A 22,176-nucleotide genomic window follows, 5' to 3' on the forward strand; every position below is an offset into this window, starting at 1 on the left:
GGTCCGGGGGGCGCTCATAAGCGTCACTGCTCTTGCCCCCTGGAGCTCCACCGCTTAGCCTGCCTCCTGCGGGCGGTTCCCACTGCTCTGTGGACCCTCAGCCCCGCTGCTTCCCTGCTGGGGTGCGGCCCGCCCTGCAGGGGTACCCCCCTAAGGACGGGTGCTCCTAGGGCGCAGGGAACCGCGAGGAGGGGCGGGGCCCTGGGGGCAGCGGCCGGTGTGCCAGCACCCACCTTAGCGTGTACCATGGCCTCCTTGAGCTCATAGTCGATCCGGGAGATGACGTGGGCATTGAACCCCGCCAGGGCAAACAGGGTGGGCGTCGTGGCAGAGGCGCCAAACGCGTCTGCCTGCCAGGAGAACTGCGGCCGGACCCCGAACGTCTCGTAGAGGAAGCCGTGTCCTTCTGCAGGGAGAGACCGGCGCCCACACTGCGGACGGGGCCCCGCCCCTCGCTCACCGGGCACTGGGCACCGGGCGCTGGGCAGGCAGGGTCTGCGGCACAGATGCCTCATACAGAGGGCTCCAACCCAGTCACCCCGCCCTCACTTATTCCCCCGGGACTGAAGGGCCGCCCAGGAGCCAGCGGCCAGGCTGAGTGATGCCGGGAGAGGAGATGGGCTGGGCTGGGACACGGAGCCTCTGGGTCCACCCTAACCCTAACCCTTCCTGCCCCGCAGCGATGCAACCCCGTTCCGGGCGCCATGCGCTAGGTCAGGCCTGCAGGGTTAGCACTGGGCGCTCAGGGTTCAAGGGCACGCTGGGCTGAGTCCTGAGGCAAGGCTGTTGCTGCTGTGGGCACCCCTGAGGCAGGCCGGCAGCGCCCCCCTCCCCTGCCATGCCCATCAGCACCCCCTCCCCTGCCATGCCCATCAGCACCCTCCCTCCCCTGCCATGCCCATCAGCACCCTCCCTCCCCTGCCATGCCCATCAGCGCCCTGCCTCCCCTGCCATGCCCATCAGCGCCCCCTCTCCCCTGCCATGTCCATCAGCACCCTCCCTCCCCTGCCATGCCCATCAGCGCCCTGCCTCCCCTGCCATGTCCATCAGCACCCTCCCTCCCCTGCCATGTCCATCAGCACCCTCCCTCCCCTGCCATGTCCATCAGCACCCCTCTCCCCTGCCATGCCCATCAGCACCCCCTCTCCCCTGCCATGCCCATCAGCATCCCCTCCCCTGCCATGCCCATCAGCGCCCCCTCTCCCCTGCCATGCCCATCAGCACCCTCCCTCCCCTGCCATGCCCATCAGCGCCCCCCTCCCCTGCCATGCCCATCAGCGCCCCCTCTCCCCTGCCATGCCCATCAGCACCCTCTCCCCTGCCATGCCCATCAGCATCCCCTCCCCTGCCATGCCCATCAGCATCCCCTCCCCTGCCATGCCCATCAGCGCCCCCCTCCCCTGCCATGCCCATCAGCACCCCTCTCCCCTGCCATGCCCATCAGCACCCCCCTCCCCTGCCATGCCCATCAGCATCCCCTCCCCTGCCATGCCCATCAGCACCCCCTCTCCCCTGCCATGCCCATCAGCATCCCCTCCCCTGCCATGCCCATCAGCACCCCCCTCCCCTGCCATGCCCATCAGCGCCCTGCCTCCCCTGCCATGCCCATCAGCGCCCCCTCTCCCCTGCCATGCCCATCAGCACCCCCCCTCCCCTGCCATGCCCATCAGCACCCTCCCTCCCCTGCCATGCCCATCAGCACCCTCCCTCCCCTGCCATGCCCATCAGCACCCCTCTCCCCTGCCATGCCCATCAGCACCCCCTCTCCCCTGCCATGCCCATCAGCATCCCCTCCCCTGCCATGCCCATCAGCACCCCTCTCCCCTGCCATGCCCATCAGCATCCCCTCCCCTGCCATGCCCATCAGCATCCCCTCCCCTGCCATGCCCATCAGCACCCCCTCCCCTGCCATGCCCATCAGCACTTGTCCAGCCAGTCCGTGAACCAAGGGGGCCCCAAAGATGGCTCAGACTCAGCTGCTAACACAGACCCCCTGGAGTTTCGGGGTGAAAGGGAGGTGATAGGAACTGCGGGGACCCAGAGGAGGGGTCCTGGCAGAAGAGACTGAGAAGAGCTGCTCGGGTGGAGACAAAAGGAAGCATTACGACCGAAAACACAGGATGGGCTCCAGCTGGAGCAGGTAAAGGGCGGGGTAAAGGGCGGCAGGAGCCCTGGCCGGTGGCTCAGTGGTTAGAGCTTCAGCCGGCAAACTGAAGGGTCTTGGGTTCGATCCCAGTCAAGGGCACAGATGTCCGTTGCAGGCTCGATCCCCAGCCCCGGATGGGGTGCGTGCAAAAGGCAACCAGTCAATGTGTCTCTCTCGAATTGGTGTTTCTCTCTCTCCCACTCCCTTCCACTCTCTCTAAAAATCAATGGAAAAAATATCCTCACTGCCGAAGCCAGTTTGGCCCAGTGGATAGAGCATCAGCCTTCGGACTGAAAGGTCCCAGGTTTGATTCCGGTCGGGGGCATGTACCTTGGTTGTGGGCACATCCCCAGTGGGGGGTGTGCAGGAGGCAGCTGATCGATGTTTCTCTCACATCGATGTTTCTAACTCTCTATCCCTCTTCCTTCCTCTCTGTGAAAAAATCAATAAAATATATTTAAAAAAATAAAATAAAATAAAAAATATCCTCAGGTGAGGATCAACAAAAAAATATAAGTAAAAAATCAAAAAAAAAGGCAGGGGGGCAGCAGGAGGCAGAAGAGGAGCCGGAGAGGAGCCCGAGCAGGCCCGAGGCCACACGGAGGAGACGGGACGTGTGATGAAACGAGAACTAAAGCGCCTGCCATCACGTTCCCAGCTCCCACGCACCTTGCTCTCCATCAGACCAAACAGCCTCACTCACTCTCACTGGAACCAGTTCCCGCCCCGCCTCGGGCCTGGCTGGCGGCTGTGGCAGGAGGCCCCCCTGAGCCAGGGCCCCCCCCGGGGTGTGAGCATGTGCGAGGGGCACAGGAGCAGCCCTGGCATGCAGTAGGGGCTCTGTGGGCGGGAGGCATCTTGAACACAAGAGGGACGTGAGAGTCTGAGAAGAAAGGGTCTTGTCAGCAACACTACCTTCTAGACGAAAGTGGCAAAGGGGGTGAAGTCTGGGAATAAGGCAGGGAGACCCTGATAAGGGAAGGGCTCCAGATTAAAGGGGGAGGGGGGAAGGCAGTGCTCAAAGACCGTAAGACAGCATCCAGTTCCTCCCACTCTGCCTTGATGTTTTACACACTCGGCACCTGCGGCCATGCTATCGTGGAGTGACTGGGGCGGCGGTTTCAGACCTGGTTTCCTTCTGGGTCGCCCACTGGCTATTTTCCTTTTTTTGGTCAGTGTTTCAGCTGCCCTAGTTTCCTCCCGGCAGCCTGCCCTTAAATGCTTGTTAGGAAGCATCTGGTAAACCGTGAAAGAAGTAGCACCATTGCAATGGTGGGTGGAGATGGTAAGGTGGAGGTGGGGATGAGGAAGGTGCTGGGGGTAGAAGTGGTGGTGGTGGTGGTGGTGGTGGTGGTGGTGGTGGTGGTAGTGATAGTAATGGTGATGGTGGCAGAGGTAAGGATGGTGATACTGATGGCTATGTTGGTAGAATTGCAGATGGAGCTCATGGTGATGGTGATGGTGATGGTGATAGTGGTGATGGTAATGGTGGTGGAGGTAAAGGTAGTTATGGTAATGGTGGTGGAGTTATAGGTGGAGCTGGTGTTGATGGTGATGATGATCATGATAATGATGGTGATGGTGGTGGTGGTGCTGCTGCTGATGGTTATGTTGGTGGAGTTGTAGGTAGAGCTGGTTGTGATGGTGATGATGACGATGATGGTGATAATGGTAGTGGTGGTGGTGGTGGTAGTGATAATGATGGTGATGGTGGTGGTGGTGATAATGATGGTGGTGGTGGTGATAATGATGGTGGTGATGGTGATGGTGATGATGGTGGTGATGGTGGTGATGGTGATGGTGATGGTGGTGATAGTGGTGGTGATGGTGATGGTGATGGTGATAGTGGTGGTGATGGTGATGGTGGTGATAGTGGTGGTGGTGATGGTGGCAATGGTGATGGTGGTGACAGTGGTGGTGGTGGTGGTGGTGGTGGTGATGGTGATGGTGGTGATGGTGGTGATGGTGGTGGTGGTGGTGATGATGGTGGTGGTGATGGTGATGGTGATAGTGGTGGTGATGGTGATGGTAGTGATAGTGGCGGTGATGGTGGTGACAGTGGTGGTGATGGTGGTGGAGGTAAAGGTGGTTAGGGGGTGGTGCTGATGGCTATGTTGGTGGATTGTAGGTGGAGTGGTGGTGATGGTGGTGTAATGATGAAAGGCATCTAACCTTTAATGAGTATTCACTAGGGAACACTGCACTTTACTAAAGTGATCTATTTGAATTATTGCCATCTATTTCCCATACAAACCTTTAAGGCAAGTTCATCAAACTCATCTTCATGAGGAGGGCACTGAGACACAATAGCTGGCCTCCTTGGCCCAGGTTCAGGGCCCAGGCCCAGCAGGCTAGCGGGTCTAGCATCCCCGCTCGGAGCCCTGCGCCCAGCAGCCAGGCCTGTGGCACTAGACGTCGCCGTTTGCACTGTCACCGTCTCCCGCGCAGAGGGGAAGACGAAGCCCAGCAGCTGGATTCAGACACCAAGTCCCAGCCCGAATGGAGGGCCGAAAGGCCCGTGGCTACGGGGAGTGGCCGAACCTGTGAGCTGCAGGATCTGGTCGTCAACGTGCGTCACCGCCTCGTCGGGCATGACCTGGCCTCCGCTGACAAACTCCAGGCGTCCGTGGGCCAGCAGCTCGCGAACCTGGCACGGCAGGCACAGAGGAAAGGCCAGGTCACAGCCCCGGAGCTCGGTGGCTCTGCAGGGGACATGTGACAGCGTCTTGGGGGCCTCCCCTGGAACTCCCCCCTTCATTCCTTCTGCAGAGGCAGGACACTGTGTCCCGCTCAGCACGGCGCCCCTCCCCCAGGACAGCACCTGGCCTGGGGCTGCTGCAGGTTACAGCTTTTAGATGTTTTTACTTTTTAAAAAATATATATATATTATTAATTTCAGAGGGGAAGGCAGAGGGAGAGAGAGATAAAAACATCAATGATGATTGCCAGGACCGGTTTGGCTCAGTGGATAGAGCGTCGGTCTGTGGACTGAAGGGTCCCAGGTTCGGTCCGGTTAAGGGCATGTGCATTGGTTGCGGGCACATCCCCGGTGGGGGGGTGGTGCAGGAGGCAGCTGGTCGATGTTTCTCTCTCATCGATGTTTCTAGCTCTCTATCCTTCTCCCTTCCTCTCTGTAAAAAATCAATAAAATATATTTAAAAAAAAACATTAATGATGAGAGAGAAACATGGATTGGCTGCCTCCTGCACGCCCCCTACTGGGGACCAAGCCTGTAACGCCAGCATGCGCCCTGACGGGGAATGAAACCGTGACCTCCTGGTTCATAGGTCGACACTCAACCACTGAGCCACACTGGCCAGGCTAAATCTTTACTTTTGAAATAATCTCAAAGTTAGAGAAAATGTGCAAGAATTATACAAAGAGCTCCGTGTGCCCCTGGCTGGAGTCTTCAAGGCTAACGTTACCCAGTTCCCTTCACACGCCCCCACCTCTTCCTGTGCAATGTGTTTCCACACTATCTGAAAGTATAAGTTAGCAAGCGCATGCCTTCTACCGCAGACTTTCAGTTAGCGTCCGGTGAGAAAAGGATCGTTTTCATCACAGCACCATGATCAAAAGCAGGAAATTCACCCTCGCACACCCCTCTCCACCCCAGACTCCCCCCACTTTGCGAGCACCCTCCTCCAGGGCCGGCTTCGAGCTGCCGGGGCCTGCGGCCTGCCCTCTGGAACCGCGCCCCGCCGGCCCGGCCTTCGGGAGGGGCCGTTTTGGAGGCCACAGTGAGGCACTTTGGGGGACGTCCTTCCGTTTGGGTTTTCCCATGACACGCGGAAAGCACGTATGTTTTCAGAAGACATGCATCTCATCCACGTTCTCCAACATGTTTCGAATGTTTTTCTAATATCGGAAAAACACTAGGTCACCTTAAGCGAATGAATGGGAGAATGGAACATAAACAAGGGCCGAAGAGTGTGGGCCGGGACGCCAGCCTGCCGTTTGTAGACTGCATTTTCTATTTGCTTTATGAAGGGGCAGTATTTATACTGCATTCACTCAGCAAATACGGAATGAGCCCCTACTCGGTGCTGTTTTAGGTGACCACCTACTACACGCCAGGCCCTGTTCAGGCTTTGCGGATCCGGCCGTGAAGCCAGCAGACAAAACCCCCTGCTCCCAGCACGCTGGGCCACTGAGTTGCCTGTCCGGGTCTTTGTTGGGACCCTCCTCTCCCCGGCGGGGCAGAGGGGGTAGGACACGGACAGATGGCTTTGGGGTGTCCACGGAAGGAAGTGTGGAGCGCCCACTGGACACCTGGAGAAGCATCCTGTGTCAGACAGGTATGGTTCAGAATCCCACCTGTCACCCAGGAGCTGTGTGACCTCAGCACCTCACCTGCCCTGTAAGCCTCCCAGCTCCGTAAAGTGGGGTAACAGGCCCCACCGTACAGCCAGTAGGGACGGCTCAGTGAAGTACTGTGTGCAAAGCAGGAGCCCAGCCGCTGGCTCAGTGGCTGAGCATCGACTTATAAACCAGAAGACCACAGTTTGACTCCCGGTCAGGGCGCATGCGGGCTCGGTCCCCAGTGGGGGGCGTGCAGGAGGCAGCTGGTGACTCTATCTCATCACTGCTGTTTCTCTCTCTCTCCCTCCCCCTTCCTCTGAAATCATTAAAACATTCATTTTAAAGCAGGAGCCCAGCGCTGGCCACGGCCCCACCGAATGTGAGGCTCCTCCTCATGACCCCACAGCTTCAGGCTCAGACACCCCTCCAGGGGGACCCGGGGCTTCCTGATCGGCCTTAGCTTTGCACCCTTGAGCGAGTCACTCTGCCTCTCTGAACTGTGGGGGGTGGGGGCTGTGCTGCCCTCTGAGGAGGGGGGGCCCTCCCGCCCACAGCTGGGGGCCTGCAGTGACAGCCCAGCCCGGCCTGGGAGCCCTCCGGAGTGGGCCGCGGGGATGGCAGCCCGACCCAGGCCGCCTCTCCGCAGGGCCTGGCCGCTCTGACTCCCGCACCGTGTGGTTCCAACCTGCTGCCGCTTATAAACCACGGGGACCGTTGCACCTGGTCGGGGCGCCCAGGTCCGGGCCCACGGCCGTGCCCCCTCGGAAATGAAGGGCGCAGGTGTGGGCACAGGGCCGCCCCCGGAGGGCTCAGTGCAGGGGGCCCACTCAGCAGGGCTCAGTGCACGCGGGGAGCGGGGCTGCGGTTTCATGAGCAGCCAGAAGGCCAGGGGCGTAGGCGGCTGCCGGGAGGGAGAGCCAACCGCACCACATCTCAGCAGCCCTGCCCCTGCGTCGTCCCGTCTCCCCTCCTGGACACCGCGGCCCCCTCTCCCAGGCAGCGTCACCTGGAGCTTCTGGGTCCTGGAGGCCATCTGGTCCCACCACAGCCGGAAGTACTCCTGCTCCACGGCGATGAAGCGCCGGTGATCCCGGAGGGCCAGCTCCCGCACCACCGTCGTGTACACGCTGGCCGCGTAGACCCGCATGCTCTCCTGGGGGGGCGCCGTCACCAGCCGGGGCCGGGCCGTGCCTGCCCGCCTCTCGCTCTCCCCGCCTTCCCTCGGTCTCATCAAGGACCCACGGCCCCGGGCACGCAGGGGGCCTGGGCCGCAGCCAAGGACACGCTCCCCAGCTCGGGGAGGACACGCTGTCCCCGAGAGGTGAGGGCCGGACCCTGACAGCCCCGGGCAGTGCCCGGAGGGCCAGCGGCCAGAGCCAGGAGAGGACCTAGGCCCCAGGGACCCTCGGGGCCTGCTGGGCTCACAGGCAGGGAAGGCTGTGTGGAGAGCGGGCCCTGAGGTCACTGCCTCCTCCCCCCAGGAGGGGGCTCTCAGGGGTGACCGGGCTGCGTCCCATCAGGGTGTCCGGGTGCACGCAGCGTGCCCAGGGCTGCTGGGCTCCAGGCTGGCGAAGAGCACTGGGCAGCGAGTCAGCAGGCTGGAGGTTATTCCTGAGTGACCTGGGACCTTCTCTGGCCTGTTTCCTCTTCCGTAAAAGGGGGTGACATGCATGCTTGCCCCCCAAGCCATCTCCATTTGCAGGAGTCGTCACCCCCGGAGGCTCCCAACGTGCCCCGGACCAGACTTCACCCTCGGCCTCGGGGCCTCTTCCTGCCCGTGTCCCTGGAACGCGAGCCACTGCCTTACGAACGCCCTTGGCCGTGACGGGCCGCACACAGCGGTCTTCGCTCAGTAATGGAGGCATTGCCCTCTCATTCCGAAGAGTGGGAGGTGGCCCCAAACCTAAGGAGGTCAGAGACCTCCACGCCTTCCTCTTTGTGCCGATCCGCTCATTCAGGGATCCTCCATGTCCATCAGCACCCAGAGGACGTGAGTGATAAAGGGGTGCAGCCACCCCGGCTGTGGGCTCCCCTCTGGAGGGAACAGACTTCAGTGACGGCCGGCAAGGCCTCACCAGGAAAGTGACCCGCAGGGGCGCCCTGAGGAGCTGGGGACGGGGTCCCACCGACATCTGGGAGGAAGCCTCTTGGGCAGAGGGAGAACCCGTGCAAGTCTGAGACCTGCACCCCCTGCGGGAGGGGACGGGCCCAGAGCATCCCCCAGACAAGGGCTGACCCGGCCTGACAGGCCAATGCACCTTCCTCTGGCCTGGGCGGCCCTGTCCCTGGGGGGGGAGCCGGCTTCAGAGGCAGGAAGGGATCGGCTCAAGGTCAGCCGCCCAGTTACCCACGCCAGAGGCACCCCTGGAGGCAGGCTGACCCCTCCACGCGGGCGCAGACCCCGCACAGAAGCCCACGCTGGGGTGCGCAGGGAGAGGAGGCGGCCGCACCTACCTGCACCGTGTAGAGCCAGCCCACGTCCATGTGGCTGTGCGGCACCACGAAGACCCGGATGGTGTCCTGGGCCCAGGTCCCTGACAGCGGCAGCGCCACCAGCTGCGCGAACAGAGGCAGCCAGCGCGGCAGCCCCATCCCGGGCCTGGCGGGCAGGTGCAGGGACTTCTCCCCACAGCCGGAGGCAGGCCGCTGGGCAGCAGACTGGGCGGCTGCCCCCCCCACCCCGCCCCCAGGGGAGGGAGCAAGTGGGCGATTAGAGGCTTGGAGCCCGGGCTGGGTGTGGCCGGAGCCCTGCCGGAGGGTGGTGCTCGCTCGACAGCGTCCGGTGATCGGCTCCACCTCATTTCCAGGCCATTGCTGTCCGCCTTCTCTTTCTTTTCTTTTTTTAATTTTTAGAGAGAGGAAGGGGGAGAGGGAGAGAGACATCAATGTGAGAGAGAAAGAAAACTCGTTCCGTTGCCTCCCACACGTGCCCTGATGGAGATGGAACCCACAACCTGGGTACACGCCCTGACCGGGAATCAAACCCACCACTTGTTGGGGTACAGGACGATGCCCCAACCAGCTGAGCCACTCAGCCAGGGCCACTGTGTCCACCTTTAAGCTGAATCCCAAGTGCCACCTCGCCCAGCAGCCTGCCCGATGTCCCTCCGGCTAGGGAACGCCCCTCCCTCACCCCAATGCCCACACGCCTCGCTGGTGCCTCTCTCGAGTGCTCTCTCTTGGCATCCCCACCCGCTGGAATGGACTCCTGGACTCCGCGTTTGTCTTGCAAAACTCAATTCAAAACTCAGCTTGGGAAGCGCCGCCACCGGGAAGCCTGCCCTGATAGCCTCTCCCCCACAGGGAATCCCCAATCTGGGCCCCGGGACAGGGACTGGCACTCCACTTTAGGAGGAAAACTGGCCCTCAGAGGACTCGCCGAGATCACAGGGCTGGTGGAGGAGCAAGACTGTCCTCGACAGCCAGGACCAGGTCTGGGTGCAGGAGGGCGACCCTGGCAAGACACGTAAGCCCTCTGACTCCCCGCCGGCGCGTCGGACACTGGGGGGCGGCAGGGGCTGTGGACTCAGTGCCACGCACTGCACTGCGCTGACACTGCAGCACCCCCGGCCACCGGGAGGCTGGCGAGGCCTCCTCCGTGCAGCCTGGGCCCTCTCTGTGCCCAAGAGCGGAGCGTCTGTCGTGGGGGACACCTGAGAGCCACGTGCCCACTGCCCCACGCTGGCGTCTTGTCTTGTCATTCACTCGGCAAATACACCCGAGAACAGCGCCGTCCTCAAGCCAGTGGGGGTCCCTCTGGGGCAGCCAGGACGTGCCCAGCACCTGTGCCCACATCCTGCCAGGCCACGTGGCCGCGCTCAGCCCAGGGAGGTGGGTGGTGCTGCCCCCTTCCAGGCTGGCCTGAAACACACCCCGCCCGCCCTCCCCCACACTCCCGCCCTCCCTCCCCCACGCCCCCGCCCTCCCTCCCCCATGGCCGAGCAGAGGGCACTCCAGGACCTCCCGGCTCAGAGCAGCCACTGGCCATGAGCTACGAGTGGCTGCAGGTGGTAAGCCACAGGGTGTGTCTGACAAGCGATGGCCATGCAACGCCCCGCACCGAGCATGTCACAGGACACGACACTGACGTCCTCCCACCGTGGGGACAGCCGTGGAGGACAGGCTCTGGGCCTGTGACCGGGTCCGAGCAGCCGATTGTCCAGAGGAAGGAGGGTGGGCGGCGAGGCTCCGGCAGAACGGTCACCCTGCCCCGGGGAGACCACACGCCTGAGGGAAGGCTGCAGGGGAGAGCGTGCCGCTCGGGTGATCTCGAGGAAGGCACGGCGAGCCCTTTCCGGGTGTGCGTGGGAGTCGCAGGATGGGCTCAGCTGCCCCGGTTCTCCGAGTCCCTGTGACAGCAGCGCCCCGTCCTCCAGAGCAGGGACAGGCCGGGGGCTGCCGACGGCCTGGGGGACCCGCGCATGGACGGCATCGCCCCGCCTCCGCCCTGCCAGGGCCCCCGCCCTCAGCTGTGCTCCAGGCCTTGGGGTCAGGCTCTAGCCCCGGACCTGGGGCTTCCGGAAAATCCGGTTCTAGTTAAGCCGCCGCGCTGTGGTGCGCTGCCAGGGCGGCCGGAAAGCTAACGGGGAACCTCAGGCCGCAGCCCGGCCGCTGGGCCCAGCCATGTGAACAGGCGCGTGGCCAGCTCACAGCACCTGCTCAGTCAGATGTGCGCTTGGCCGCCCAAGGCCACGCTCACCTTCTGTTTGTACGGATTTTAGGGCCGTCGGTTAAGGAGTCTCTCCGAGGACCCCTGAGGCAGGGCTGACACCAGAGGGAACGGGCCCTTGTGATTAACAGGCCAGTGACGAGGCTGGCGCTGGAGGGTGTCAGGCCGTGGCGGGCCTGCAGGAAGGATGTACTACCTGGTATTTGCTAAGCCATCAGCGAAAGAAACCATCCACCAAACAAAAAGGGAGCCCACGTAGGGGAGAACGTATTTGGCAATGAAACGCCTGATAAAGGGTTAATCTCCAAAACATAGAAGGAACTCATACAACTTAACAAAAGGAAGATAATCCAATTTAAAAATGGTCAAAAAACCTAACTAGACTCTTCTCCAAAGAGGGCATACAGAAGGCCAAGAGACATGAAACCATGCTCAGTCACTAATCATCCGAGAGATACAAATCAAAACCACAATGTGGTACCATCTCACACCTGTCAGAATGGCTATCATCAACAAATCAACACACAACAAGTGCTGGGAGGATGTGCAGAAAAAGGAACCCTCGTGCACTGCTGGTGGGAATGCAGACTGGTGCAGCCACTGTGGAGAACAGTATGGAGTTTCCTCAAAAAACTAAAAATGGAACTGCCATTTGACCCAGTCATCCCACTCCTAGGAATATATCCCAAGAAACTAGAAACACCAATCAGAAAGGATATATGCACCCCTATGTTCATAGCAGCACAATTTACAATAGCTAAGGTCTGGAAACAGCCCACGTGCCCATCAGGAGATGCATGGATAACAAAGCTGTGGTACATTTACACCATGGAATACTATGCAGCAGTAAAAAAAACAAGAATCTCTTACCCTTGAGACAGCATGGAGGGACCTGGAGCGTATTATGCTAAGTGAAATAAGCCAGTCAGAGAAAGACAAGTATCACATGATCTCACTCATTTGTGGAATCTAATGAACAAAATAACCTGATGAAGAGAGTGCATCCAGAGACATGGAAGCATGGAACAGAGTGCGGAATCTCAGAGGGAAGGCGGGGAGGTGAGTGGGAGGGAGGTAATCAACCAAAGACCTTGTCTATACATACAAAAGCCTAAGCGACCGAACGACCGGTTGACTGGTCACTATGACTGCGCACTGACCACCAGGGGGCAAACACTCAACGCAGGAGCTGCCCCTGGTGGTCAGTGCGCTCCCACAGGGGAGCGCCGCTCAGCTGACCGACCTGTCCCAGCAGCCCACCAGCCCGCAGCAGCCACTCACGCCCTCAGTGGTCCTGCAGGTCCAATCTGGAGAATGGGCCAGGCACCGACGGACCAGCACCACCGGCATGATCCCGACAGCGCCGCTGGCCTCCTGGAAGTCACCTCGGGCACTGTGGCCGCTTCCCCTCCCCGCTTCCCTCCCCAGACGCCCTGCAAGGAAGAAACGATATAAAAGTGGCCACCAGGTAGCTCCCGACAACCAGCTCAAACGTCAGCTGGACGGATCCGGATCCACCGCCCACCCAGAGGGCTGATTTCGTCCCGGGCGCCCCCCTCGGGATGGGCGCCAGGCACAGGGCTCATGGCTGGCGAGCGGCCCTGCAGCGGCGCGAACCTCTCCCAATGGGTTGGAACTGACTGGGCTCGAGCCTGCAGCAGGCACAGTGGGGCCAGGATGAGCGGGATCGGCAGACAGGAGCAGCAGGCAGGTTGGACTGCCAGTTTCGGCTGGATCCCCGCAGGCCACCCCGAGGGACGCCACCAGTGCACGAATTCGTGCACTGGGCCTCTAATATGCATATATGCATAACCCCTGGACACAGACAATAGGGTGCTGAAGGCCTGGGGTTGGGGGGGCAGGCTTGAGGGGCTCAACAGGGGGAAAAGGGGGACATATGTAATACTTTCAATAAAAAAAAATTATTTTTTTTAAAAAAAAAGAATCCTCCCATAGCCCAGCCTGCATAGCTCAGTGGTTGAGCGTCAACCTATGAAAACCAGGAGGTCACAGTTTGATTCCCAGTCAGAGCACATTCCCTGGTTTCAGGCTCGATCCCCAGTGTGGGGCGTGCAGGAAGCAGCTGATCAAGAAAGGAAGGAAGGAAGGAAGGAAGGAAGGAAGGAAGGAAGGAAGGAAGGAAGGAAGGAAGGAAGGAAGGAAGGAAGGCCGGGAGGGAGGGAGGGAGGGAGGGAGGGAGGGAGGGAGGGAGGGAGGGAGGGAAGGAAGGGAGGGAGGAAGGAAGGAAGGAAGGAAGGAAGGAAGGAAGGAAGGAAGGAAATACACTTGATGTTGGAGAGGTTGCGGAAAAAAGGGAACCCTCATTCACTGCTGTGGGAATGTAGGCTGGTGCAGCCACTATGGAAAGCAGTCTGGTGATTCCTCAGAAAATTAAGAATAGAGCTACCATATGACCCAGCAATCCCTCTCCTGATATACACCCCAAAAACTCGAAATCATGTATTCGCAGATATATGCACCCTTCTGTGCACTGCAGCATTATTCACAGTGGCCAAGACATGGACACAGCCACAGAGTCCTGTGACAGAGGACTAGATCAAGAAGACGTGGTACAGCCCGGCCGGCGTGGCTCCGTGGCTGAGCGTCAACCTTGAACCAGGAGGTCACGGTTTGATTCCTGGTCAGGACACAAGCCTGGGTTGCGGGTTTGGTCCCCGGTAGGGGGCATGCAGGAGGCAGCCGATAATGATTCTTTCTCATCATCAATGTTTCTATCTCTCTTTCCTCTCCCTTCCTCTCTGAAATCAATAAAAATATATATTTTTTAAATGTGGTCCATATACACAATGGAATACAACTCAGCCATAAGAAAAGATGAAATACTGCCATTTGCAACAACACGGACAGATCTTGAGAACATGATGCTGAGTGAAATAAGCCAGTCAGAAAAAGCTAAGAACCCTAGATTTCACTCATATGTGGGATATGAAACTGGAACTCGTGAACAAACAGCAGTGTGGTGGCTGCCAGAGGGAAGGGGGTGGGGGCAAGGGGGTGGGGGAAGAAGGGGCCCAATATATGGTGATGGGAGATTTGACTCTGGGTGGTGGGCACACGGTGCAATATACAGATCTTGTCACATAGAAACCCAAATGTCAACAAATGTCACCCTGATAAATTTAATTTTTTTTAAAAGAAATACACTTGACACATCGTCGAGGGGAAAAGCGAGTTTCAGAACCCCCTGTATACGTTCTTGGGCGGCCCTCATGACAGAGGGCCGCAAACGGGGGGCTTGGAACAACTTCTGGGAGACCAGAGTCCACAGCTGAGGTGCCAGCAAGGCCGTGCTCCCTCCACAGGCTCACGGGGAGGGTTCCTTCTCACCAATGCCAGCCTTGGTGGCTCCCCGCAGTTCCCGGGGTTCCCTGACTTAGCTCCTCGCTCGCACTTACTTCCACCTCTACCGTCTCCCGGCCATCGTGCCTCTCTGCCTCTTCTCATAAGGACGCCAATCCTGGCGGGTTAAGGCCCCGCCCACTCCAGCACGACCTCTTCTTAACGGGATTAATCCTGCGAAGATCCCACTTCCAGAGAAGGTCCAGTCACAGGCATGGGGGTAAGACTTCAACACGGCAACTCACTGCACCCCAGACAGTACAGGTTGTGTCTCTGAGAGCAGACACATGTAGAGAGATTTCCAGGCATCAAAGTGTTTGGGGAAATTCCAGAGAAAACTGCCAAAGTGCCCAAGACTCGTGTTTTCAGGAGAAGATGGGACTCACGGGTTATGGTCACTGAGCAAGTTGTGGCGTTCATGGTGACTCCAGGTGGTTAGTGACCCAAAGGTTCGTCCACAGCAGCATGACGAGACAGAGAAGGGGCGTCTCCCAGTGCGGGGAGGCCATACAAGCACCAGCCGGGAGGCTGTTACAAGTACAAATGGCCAGGCCCCACCCAGACCAAATAAGCCAGCCACCGTCGGGGTGGACCCGGCAACTCGTTTCAACAAGCTCCCGGGTGACCCGACGCACACGGAAATCAGAGGAACCACCATGGAGCCATCGAAACCGGGGACCTACGGGCCTGCGTCACACGGGGAGATGCATGTACGCAGGATTGATTCCACATATAAAGTCCAACACGGGAGGAGGGGGGAATATGTCATCTTACTTATGATTGCATTCATAGCTCATAAAACAATAAAGGAAAGAAATTGGATTAAAAATACTCAACAATAAAGAATTATTTAAAAGCAAAACTGGTGAGGAGCAGCAGCCGGCTGAGCGTGCCGCCGTGCCTCCAGCCTTGTCCTTCCCCCGGCGGCGGCGGTTCTCGCTGCAGCGCCAGGGCCAGCCCGGTTTGCCTCCCACCGCAGAGCTCTCTCTTCTCGCTCGGCTGGAGGGAATGGGGCTGAAGCGACCGAGTCCGCGATGGACGGAGAAAAGGAACAGTTCCGTAAACTCTTTATTGGTGGCGTGAGCTTTGAAACCACAGAAGTTTGAGGAACGACTCTGAGCAATGGGGACTCGCAGCCGTGTGGTAAGGAGACCCTGCAAGCGAAAGGCCAAGGGGATTTGGCTTTGTGACTTCACATCCGTGGCTGAGTTGCTGCCGCCATGGCTGCAAGGCCTCATTCAATTGATGGGAGAGTGGTTGGGCCGAAAGGTGCTGTTGCAAGAGGAGAATCTGGAAAGCCAGGGGCTCATGTAACTGTGAAGCTGTCGGTTGGTGGGATTAAAGGAGATACTGAGGGAGAGCATCTTGGAGATGACCTGGAGGAGTGTGGGAAAACTGATATCAGGGAGATAATCACCGACAGGCAGTCTGGAAGAAGAGGCTGGATGTGTTACTTTTGATGAGCATGACCCTGTGGATAAGACCAAACCACCCATGGCCGTCGTGCAGAAGGAAGGCTTCTCTAGACAAGAAATGCAGGAAGCTCCAAGTTCTAGAAGTGGGAGAGGAGGCAACTTTGGTTTGAGATTCTCGAGGCGGCGGTGAAATTTTGGAGCAGGACCAGGAAGTAACTGTAGAGGATCGGATGGCTACGGAAGAGGCCGTGAATTGGGGGAACAGCTACAATGGGTATGGAGGGCCTGGAGGAGGACCTGGCTATGGAGGGGGAAGAGGAGGATCTGGTGGTGGACCGGATATGGTAACCTGGGCGGGAGGGGGGCCGACTACAGAGGTGGTGATGACAACTCTGGAGGAGGAAATGACGGAAGTGGAAACTGCAACCATCTAACTATGGTCCCACGAAGCGTGGACATTTCGGTGGTAGCAGGAACATGGGGGGACTGTATGGTGGAGGGAACTATGGTCCTGGAAGAAGTGGGGGCTATGGAGGGAGAAGCCGATTTCTTCCTGTCATGAGCGTCCTTGTATGATGAGCCCAGAGGTAACAGAACAGCGTAGGTTATGCAATAACCATGTCAAGGAAACCCTCAGTCATGCATAAGCATGCAGTGCTGTGGCAGGAGCCACCAGAGCGGATGCAGAGAGCCATTCTGTGAATGGGCTGGATTATTTAACAGTATCTCACTGTGGAGGGAGGATTGTAAAAAAATGCCTCTGAGACAGTTTCTTAGCTTTTTACTTGTTTATTTCTCTTTTTTTAAAAATATATTTTATTGATTTTTTACAGAGAGGAAGGGAGAGGGATAGAGAGTTAGAAACATCGATGAGAGAGAAACATCAACCAGCTGCCTCCTGCACACCCCCCACTGGGGATGTGCCCGCAACCAATGTACATGCCCTTAGACCGGAATCGAACCTGGGACCTTTCAGTCCGCAGACTGACGCTCTATCCACTGAGCCAAACCAGTTTCGGCTTTACTTGTTTATTTCTAATGGGTTTTGTAAGAGTGTAGATGCATTCCTAATGATGTTAAATTCCTAAGTTGCAGGTGACATGTGAAACCTTTAAGATTTTTCTGTTTTGAAAAGCTATTAGCCAGGATCATGGTATAATAAGACATAACATTTTTCCTTTCAAAAAAATGTAAGTGTGTGTGTAGATTTAAGAAGCTGTTGTACATTTATGATCCTATATAATAAAAGGCTAATATGCAAATCGCACGAACGGTGGAACAACTGGTCACTATGATGAGCACTGACCACCAGGGGGCAGACACTCAATGCAAGAACTGCCCCCTGGTGGTCAGTGCGCTCCCACAGGGGGAGCGCCACTCAGCCAGAAGCCGGGCTCATGGCTGGCGAGCGCAGTGGTGGTGGTGGGAGCCTCTCCTGCCTCCGCAGCAGCACTAAGGATGCCCAAGGGCTCCTGGACTGCGAGAGGGCGAGAGGGCATAAGCCGGCTGAAGGACCAACCCCTCCCCCAGCAAGTGCATGAATTTCGGGCACAGGGCCTCTAGTTTAATATAGTAATACTATGGGGGGCGGGGGGTGGGGAAGAAATTGGTAACCTGGTGACAAGAGGGATTACCTCTCGGGGAGAGAGGAGAGAGGCAGGGCTGGATTAAGAGGAGACAGAATTTCTGAGGGTGTTGGCATGGTTTGACTTCCTGATCTGGTGTAGGCTTACACGCGAATTTACTTCAAAGTTAGGCATTGTTATAGTTGTTTATACTAGTATGTAACACACTTCCTATATATCCTATCACATGTATTTCCTATATAAATATGTATTACACATGTAACATCCCTGTGTATCCACACCCGTCTCTGCTGGAATGTCACGTACCAGAGATGCTGCCTGACCATCCTACGTAAAACAGCCCACCTTCCCAGGCTGCCTTCTGCTTTTCCTACAGAACTCACTGCTCACACACAGTATCTTTCTTCCTGCCTCCCATGGCCAGGCGCTGTGCTCTGCTCACAAACCCAGGTCCAAGGGCACCAGCACGGGGTCTGCTCCCTGACAGAGCCGCACCTCCGGGGGCACTCAGTTTACGTGCTGACGCCAAGACCAGCGCTGGGGACACCACACTGTAATTGTGGGTTACAGACGGTCTCAAACTACTAGCTTGTCTCTCCCGGAAATTCCTCGTGTTCAGGGGACTGTGGGCCAGCACATGGTCCCAGTGAGTAAGTGACTGAATGAACCTCCTGAAGGTGGAGCCGAACCAGATTCTTTCCTGAGGCCCCTTCCTGCTCTGCTCCTCCCCCTCCTGCTACCGTCCCTGCAGCTCAAACCTCCCTCCGGGCCACACTGCCTTTGAACACATTCCTAATCAGGAGCAACTGACCTCCATTACACAATAACGGACAATCAGTGAGAAAATTTCATTTTGAAATAAATTTATTTACCTCACCTTTTCTGGCCAACTCAATGGCTTTGGTCATTTGTACAAAGATTCTAAAAATTGGTTTTCCAGGCAAATGAACTTCATCATAACAAGCGTGAGCTCTGACCTCAATCCCGGTGAAGTCTGCGCCGATGGCCTAGGGTGGACATCGTCTGAGCCTGGGAGGGGCCTCGTGCTCTCAGCCTGGGGCCCACCGTGGCCCCAGGCTCCTCGCTTTCCTCCCCAACTCCTCCAGAGCATGTGCATTTGTGGCCGAGAACTCATGAATGCACGACTGTATTATATAAAAAAGTCACCAAATACATGTAGCGAGGAGAACTCGTCCCCTACCCTAGGTTACTCACCAGACAGGTTACATGATGTACACCAATTAACGTGCCACAGAAAAAATTACATTTCTGAAAAAAAAGAAGAAAAAGAAACAGGACACAGCCCTCCTGCCTTGATCTGCTGGACTGCGTAGTCCCAAAATTCACACACCACCACTCTCCACGCCAGCCGTCCTCTGGGCCGGCTCCATCTTATCCAGGGAGGAGGCCCTCGCGCACACCCTCCATCGGTTCTTGCTTCAGCAGCTGCAGCCAAGGTGTGTCTTCTCTCGCGCAGAACGCTGACCTCAAGTCTCTCGCGTGGGTCCCCAAATTCCAGGAAGCATAAAAAATAGCAGAGCACAAGCGTGTACTGGCAAACTTTAAAAATACAACAGTCACGGTAACGAATATGACCACACAGCAGCGGACAATCTAGGCCCCATTTTTCATGGAAGAGCATTTAATAAAAAGGAAAACGATACCTACGCTGTCTTTTCCAAACCGAATGCACCAAGTAATCCTATTGCACGTATGGCAACGTAACACTGAAGACATCTCCCAGAAGGGCCTGGAGATGCCTTTACCATGATGAAAACGCAGACAGAAAACCAGGAGGGAGGAAAAAGAAAGACTCGTGGTTTCAGCCTCTCCAAGTGGTCAGTCCTCCTTACCGGCCGAGCCCATCAGCGGATAACCTAGAGCACAGCGGGGAAAATTTATCATCAAGACCCAAACACCCAGCCACCTTGCAGAACGTACCCCTGCCGCGAGTCACCGAAACACTCCGATTCCATCAGAGCAGTTAGTTACAAGTTTCCATCCGACTTCAGTTTCCCACTTCCCTGCCGGTGACCTAGGTTTGCACCCTAGTGACGGGGCTGGTCCACATTCTGCAAATATTTCCTGGAGTGTCTGTCTGTTTCACAGCCACAGACCAACCAGTTTCCTTCTAATTAGCAACGTTAAAAGTTAAGAGTAAAATCTCAGCCTTCCGCGTACCCACAGCCGCCCCCGCCCCCCGCCCCGTCCCCCAGGGCCGAAGCCTGTCGGTGCGGGGCGTCACCCATCACTCCCGCAAGCCGGCTGCCCGCGGCCCGCCACGCACCGGCTCCGCGCCCTTCAGCAGCACTCGCGGCTGTCGATCTGCTGGTGGATCTCCACGATGCGCTTCCCCATCAGCGCGGCCTCCGCCGCCTTCTTCTCCACCTGCTCGCACAGCTTCACCACCCGCTCCTCCGCCTCGGCGCCGGGGCTGCGCGCCGGGTCCAGGGCGCTCTCCCCCGAGGCCTCCACCTCGCTGTGGATGGCGTCCAGCAGGCTCTCGATCTCCCGCAGCCGCCGGCGGGCCCGCAGGTGCGCGCGCACGTGCTCGCGCTCGAGGGCGCTGACGTCACGGCGGGCGGCGGCGAGCGCGGGGCCGCGGACCCTCTCCCCGTCCAGCTCGGGCTCCTGCGCCTCGTCCGCGTCCACGGGCCGCATCGCGCCGCCCGCCGCCGCCCTTCGCCGCCCCGCGGTCCCCGCCGCCCGGTCACCGCCCCCGCGAGGCCGGCCGGCAGGCAGCGAGCGCCGGGCGCGGGGCCAAGCCCTGCCCAACCGCCACCGTGACGAGCAACAGGTTCTTTCAACTTTCGCAGCGGAGACGGCGTCCAAAATGGCCTCCCCGCCGTCTGCCAGGGCGCTGCTGGCGTGCGGCGCTTTTACGACGCGCCGGCGCTCCTTTACGGCCACGCCGCCGGTGGGAACTCGCGGACCTCCGCTGGCGCGTGCACGCTCCCGCCCTCCCATCCCGGTCTGGCTCCCCAGGTCTGGAGCGCGGGTTCCTATTCTAACGCGTCGTGAATTTTATTTTATTTTTAAAAAATATATTTTATTGATTTTTGCAGAGAGGAAGGGAGAGGGACAGAGAGTTAGAAACATTGATGGGAGAGAAACATCGATCAGCTGCCTCCTGCACACCCCCTACTGGGGATGTGCCCGCAACCAAGGTACGTGCCCTTGACCGGAATAGAACCCGGGACCCTTCAGTCCGCAGGCCGACGCTCTATCCACTGAGCCAAACCGGTTAGGGCCGACGTGAATTTTAACGTCGGCTTCTCTGCATTGGAGGAATGAGACAGCTTAGTAGGGCGCTTACGGTGTAACGGTCTAGGTTCTTAACGTTCTAGTTCAAAAATAAGCCCAGTAAGTTGGCACCGTTTGAATCTTTTTTTAGTATATTTTATTGATTTTTTACAGAGGAAGGGAGAGGGATAGAGAGCCAGAAACATTGATGAGAGAGAAACATCAATCAGCTGCCTCCTGCACACCCCCCACCAGGGATGTGCCCACAACCAAGCTACATGCCCTTGACCGGAATCGAACCTGGGACCCCTGAGTCTGCAGGCCCACTCTCTAGCCACTGAGCCACACCGGCCAGGGCCCGTTTGAATCTTTTAACGCACGGAGCAAGGCGGTGGCTCCCCCAGGGTGGGTGTCAGCTAGGCCAAGGCCGCCGTCGGGCAGTGGCTGTTCCCCGAGGCTAGCTGAGAACTGCCATTTCCCAGTGCTGATGCTAATGGCCCTGTGCTCCTCACCGCCCACCCGACCTCGCCACCACTCTTGTACTCTTGTCCGCAGGCTGGGTCTTACTCTGCCCTGGGTTGTGGTTAGGTCTGCATCTCGCTTTCCGGGACTTCGTGTTGGCCTGGTTCAGCAGTTTCCTCAGCCCCACCTGGCACCGAGGGCGCCCCTGGAGAAGAAGACTGAAAGAACCCATTCTTCACTGTGCTGTCCAAGCACCCCTACAAGACAACAGACCCCCGGGGCAAGCATTAGTCCTCCAGTTCCTCACAGCCCTCACCGGAGGGGGCACACCGCAAGGGCTCAATAAGTGTTGCTTTAACATTGTTTCCCAGTAGGTATTTTCATGTGCTGTTACTACTGTATGTTGTCACTGTGGGCTGAATAAAGTACGTTTCTAGGGGGTTCACTCTCTGTCCGTCTAGCACCGTGGTCAGCAAACTCATTAGTCCACAGAGCCAAGTATCAACAGCACAACGATTGAAATTTTTTTTGAGAGCCACATTTTTTAAGCTTAAACGTCTTCTAACGCCACTTCTTCAAAATAGACTCGCCCAGGCCGTGGTATTTTGTGGAAGAGCCGCACTCAAGGGGCCAAAGAGCCGCATGTGGCTCGCGAGCTGCAGTTTGCCCACCCCTGGTCTAGCAGATAATACGTGGGAGACCCTCTTTGTTGGTGGGCCAGGGCCACTCTGGTCCTTGCACATAGTGAGTGCCCTCCGTATGCAAAGCAAGCAGCAGCATGTCAAATCGATATCATCCTTGTCATCTCTCTGACAGCCCTTGGCTCTTCGCCAAAGGAAAGGCTGCTTTCAGGATTAGGTTACCTGGATGATCTCTCTTTTGCAATATAAGGTTAACATAATCACAGGAGTAATAGATCATAGAGGGCCATCTTAAAAACTGGCCTGGCACAGGCTCCTAGGAATGCTAAGGGATGATCTCACAGCAGCCAAT

At 57.9% G+C, this 22,176-nt stretch overlaps 2 protein-coding genes and 1 pseudogene across 3 annotated transcripts in view; 1 reads left to right on the top strand and 2 right to left on the bottom strand.

The window, feature by feature from the left end:
- MAN2B2 (mannosidase alpha class 2B member 2) overlaps positions 1-9,062 on the bottom strand; it is a gene marked incomplete at its 3' end in the record, with an annotated part of 31,341 nt that extends 22,279 nt beyond the window's left edge. Inside the window, exons 1-4 of the mRNA XM_079765645.1 lie at positions 8,903-9,062; positions 7,455-7,601; positions 4,688-4,793; positions 234-406 (exon numbers count right to left, since the gene is read on the bottom strand). Of these exons, the coding sequence (XP_079621771.1) occupies positions 234-406; positions 4,688-4,793; positions 7,455-7,601; positions 8,903-9,040 (564 nt within the window). The 5' untranslated portion in view covers positions 9,041-9,062. The remainder of the gene's footprint in view (positions 1-233; positions 407-4,687; positions 4,794-7,454; positions 7,602-8,902) is intronic.
- Positions 9,063-15,511: 6,449 nt separating this feature from the next.
- LOC307103279 (heterogeneous nuclear ribonucleoproteins A2/B1-like) lies at positions 15,512-16,532 on the top strand (annotated as a pseudogene). Its single transcript has one exon. The product of its transcript is annotated as a heterogeneous nuclear ribonucleoproteins A2/B1-like (transcript).
- A 323-nt stretch (positions 16,533-16,855) lies between these two features.
- MRFAP1L2 (Morf4 family associated protein 1 like 2) lies at positions 16,856-20,470 on the bottom strand. Its single transcript, XM_079797710.1, has 2 exons — positions 19,766-20,470; positions 16,856-19,355 (listed from the first exon to the last, which is right to left on the bottom strand). Exon 1 carries the CDS (start codon positions 20,443-20,445, stop codon positions 19,780-19,782), a length of 666 nt encoding a protein of 221 aa, XP_079653836.1. The 5' UTR covers positions 20,446-20,470; the 3' UTR covers positions 16,856-19,355; positions 19,766-19,779.
- Between the last annotated feature and the right edge of the window lie 1,706 nt (positions 20,471-22,176).

The sequence above is a fragment of the Cnephaeus nilssonii genome (assembly GCF_951640355.1).
Source record: "Cnephaeus nilssonii genome assembly, chromosome: 1".
Classification (NCBI taxonomy): domain Eukaryota; kingdom Metazoa; phylum Chordata; class Mammalia; order Chiroptera; family Vespertilionidae; genus Cnephaeus; species Cnephaeus nilssonii.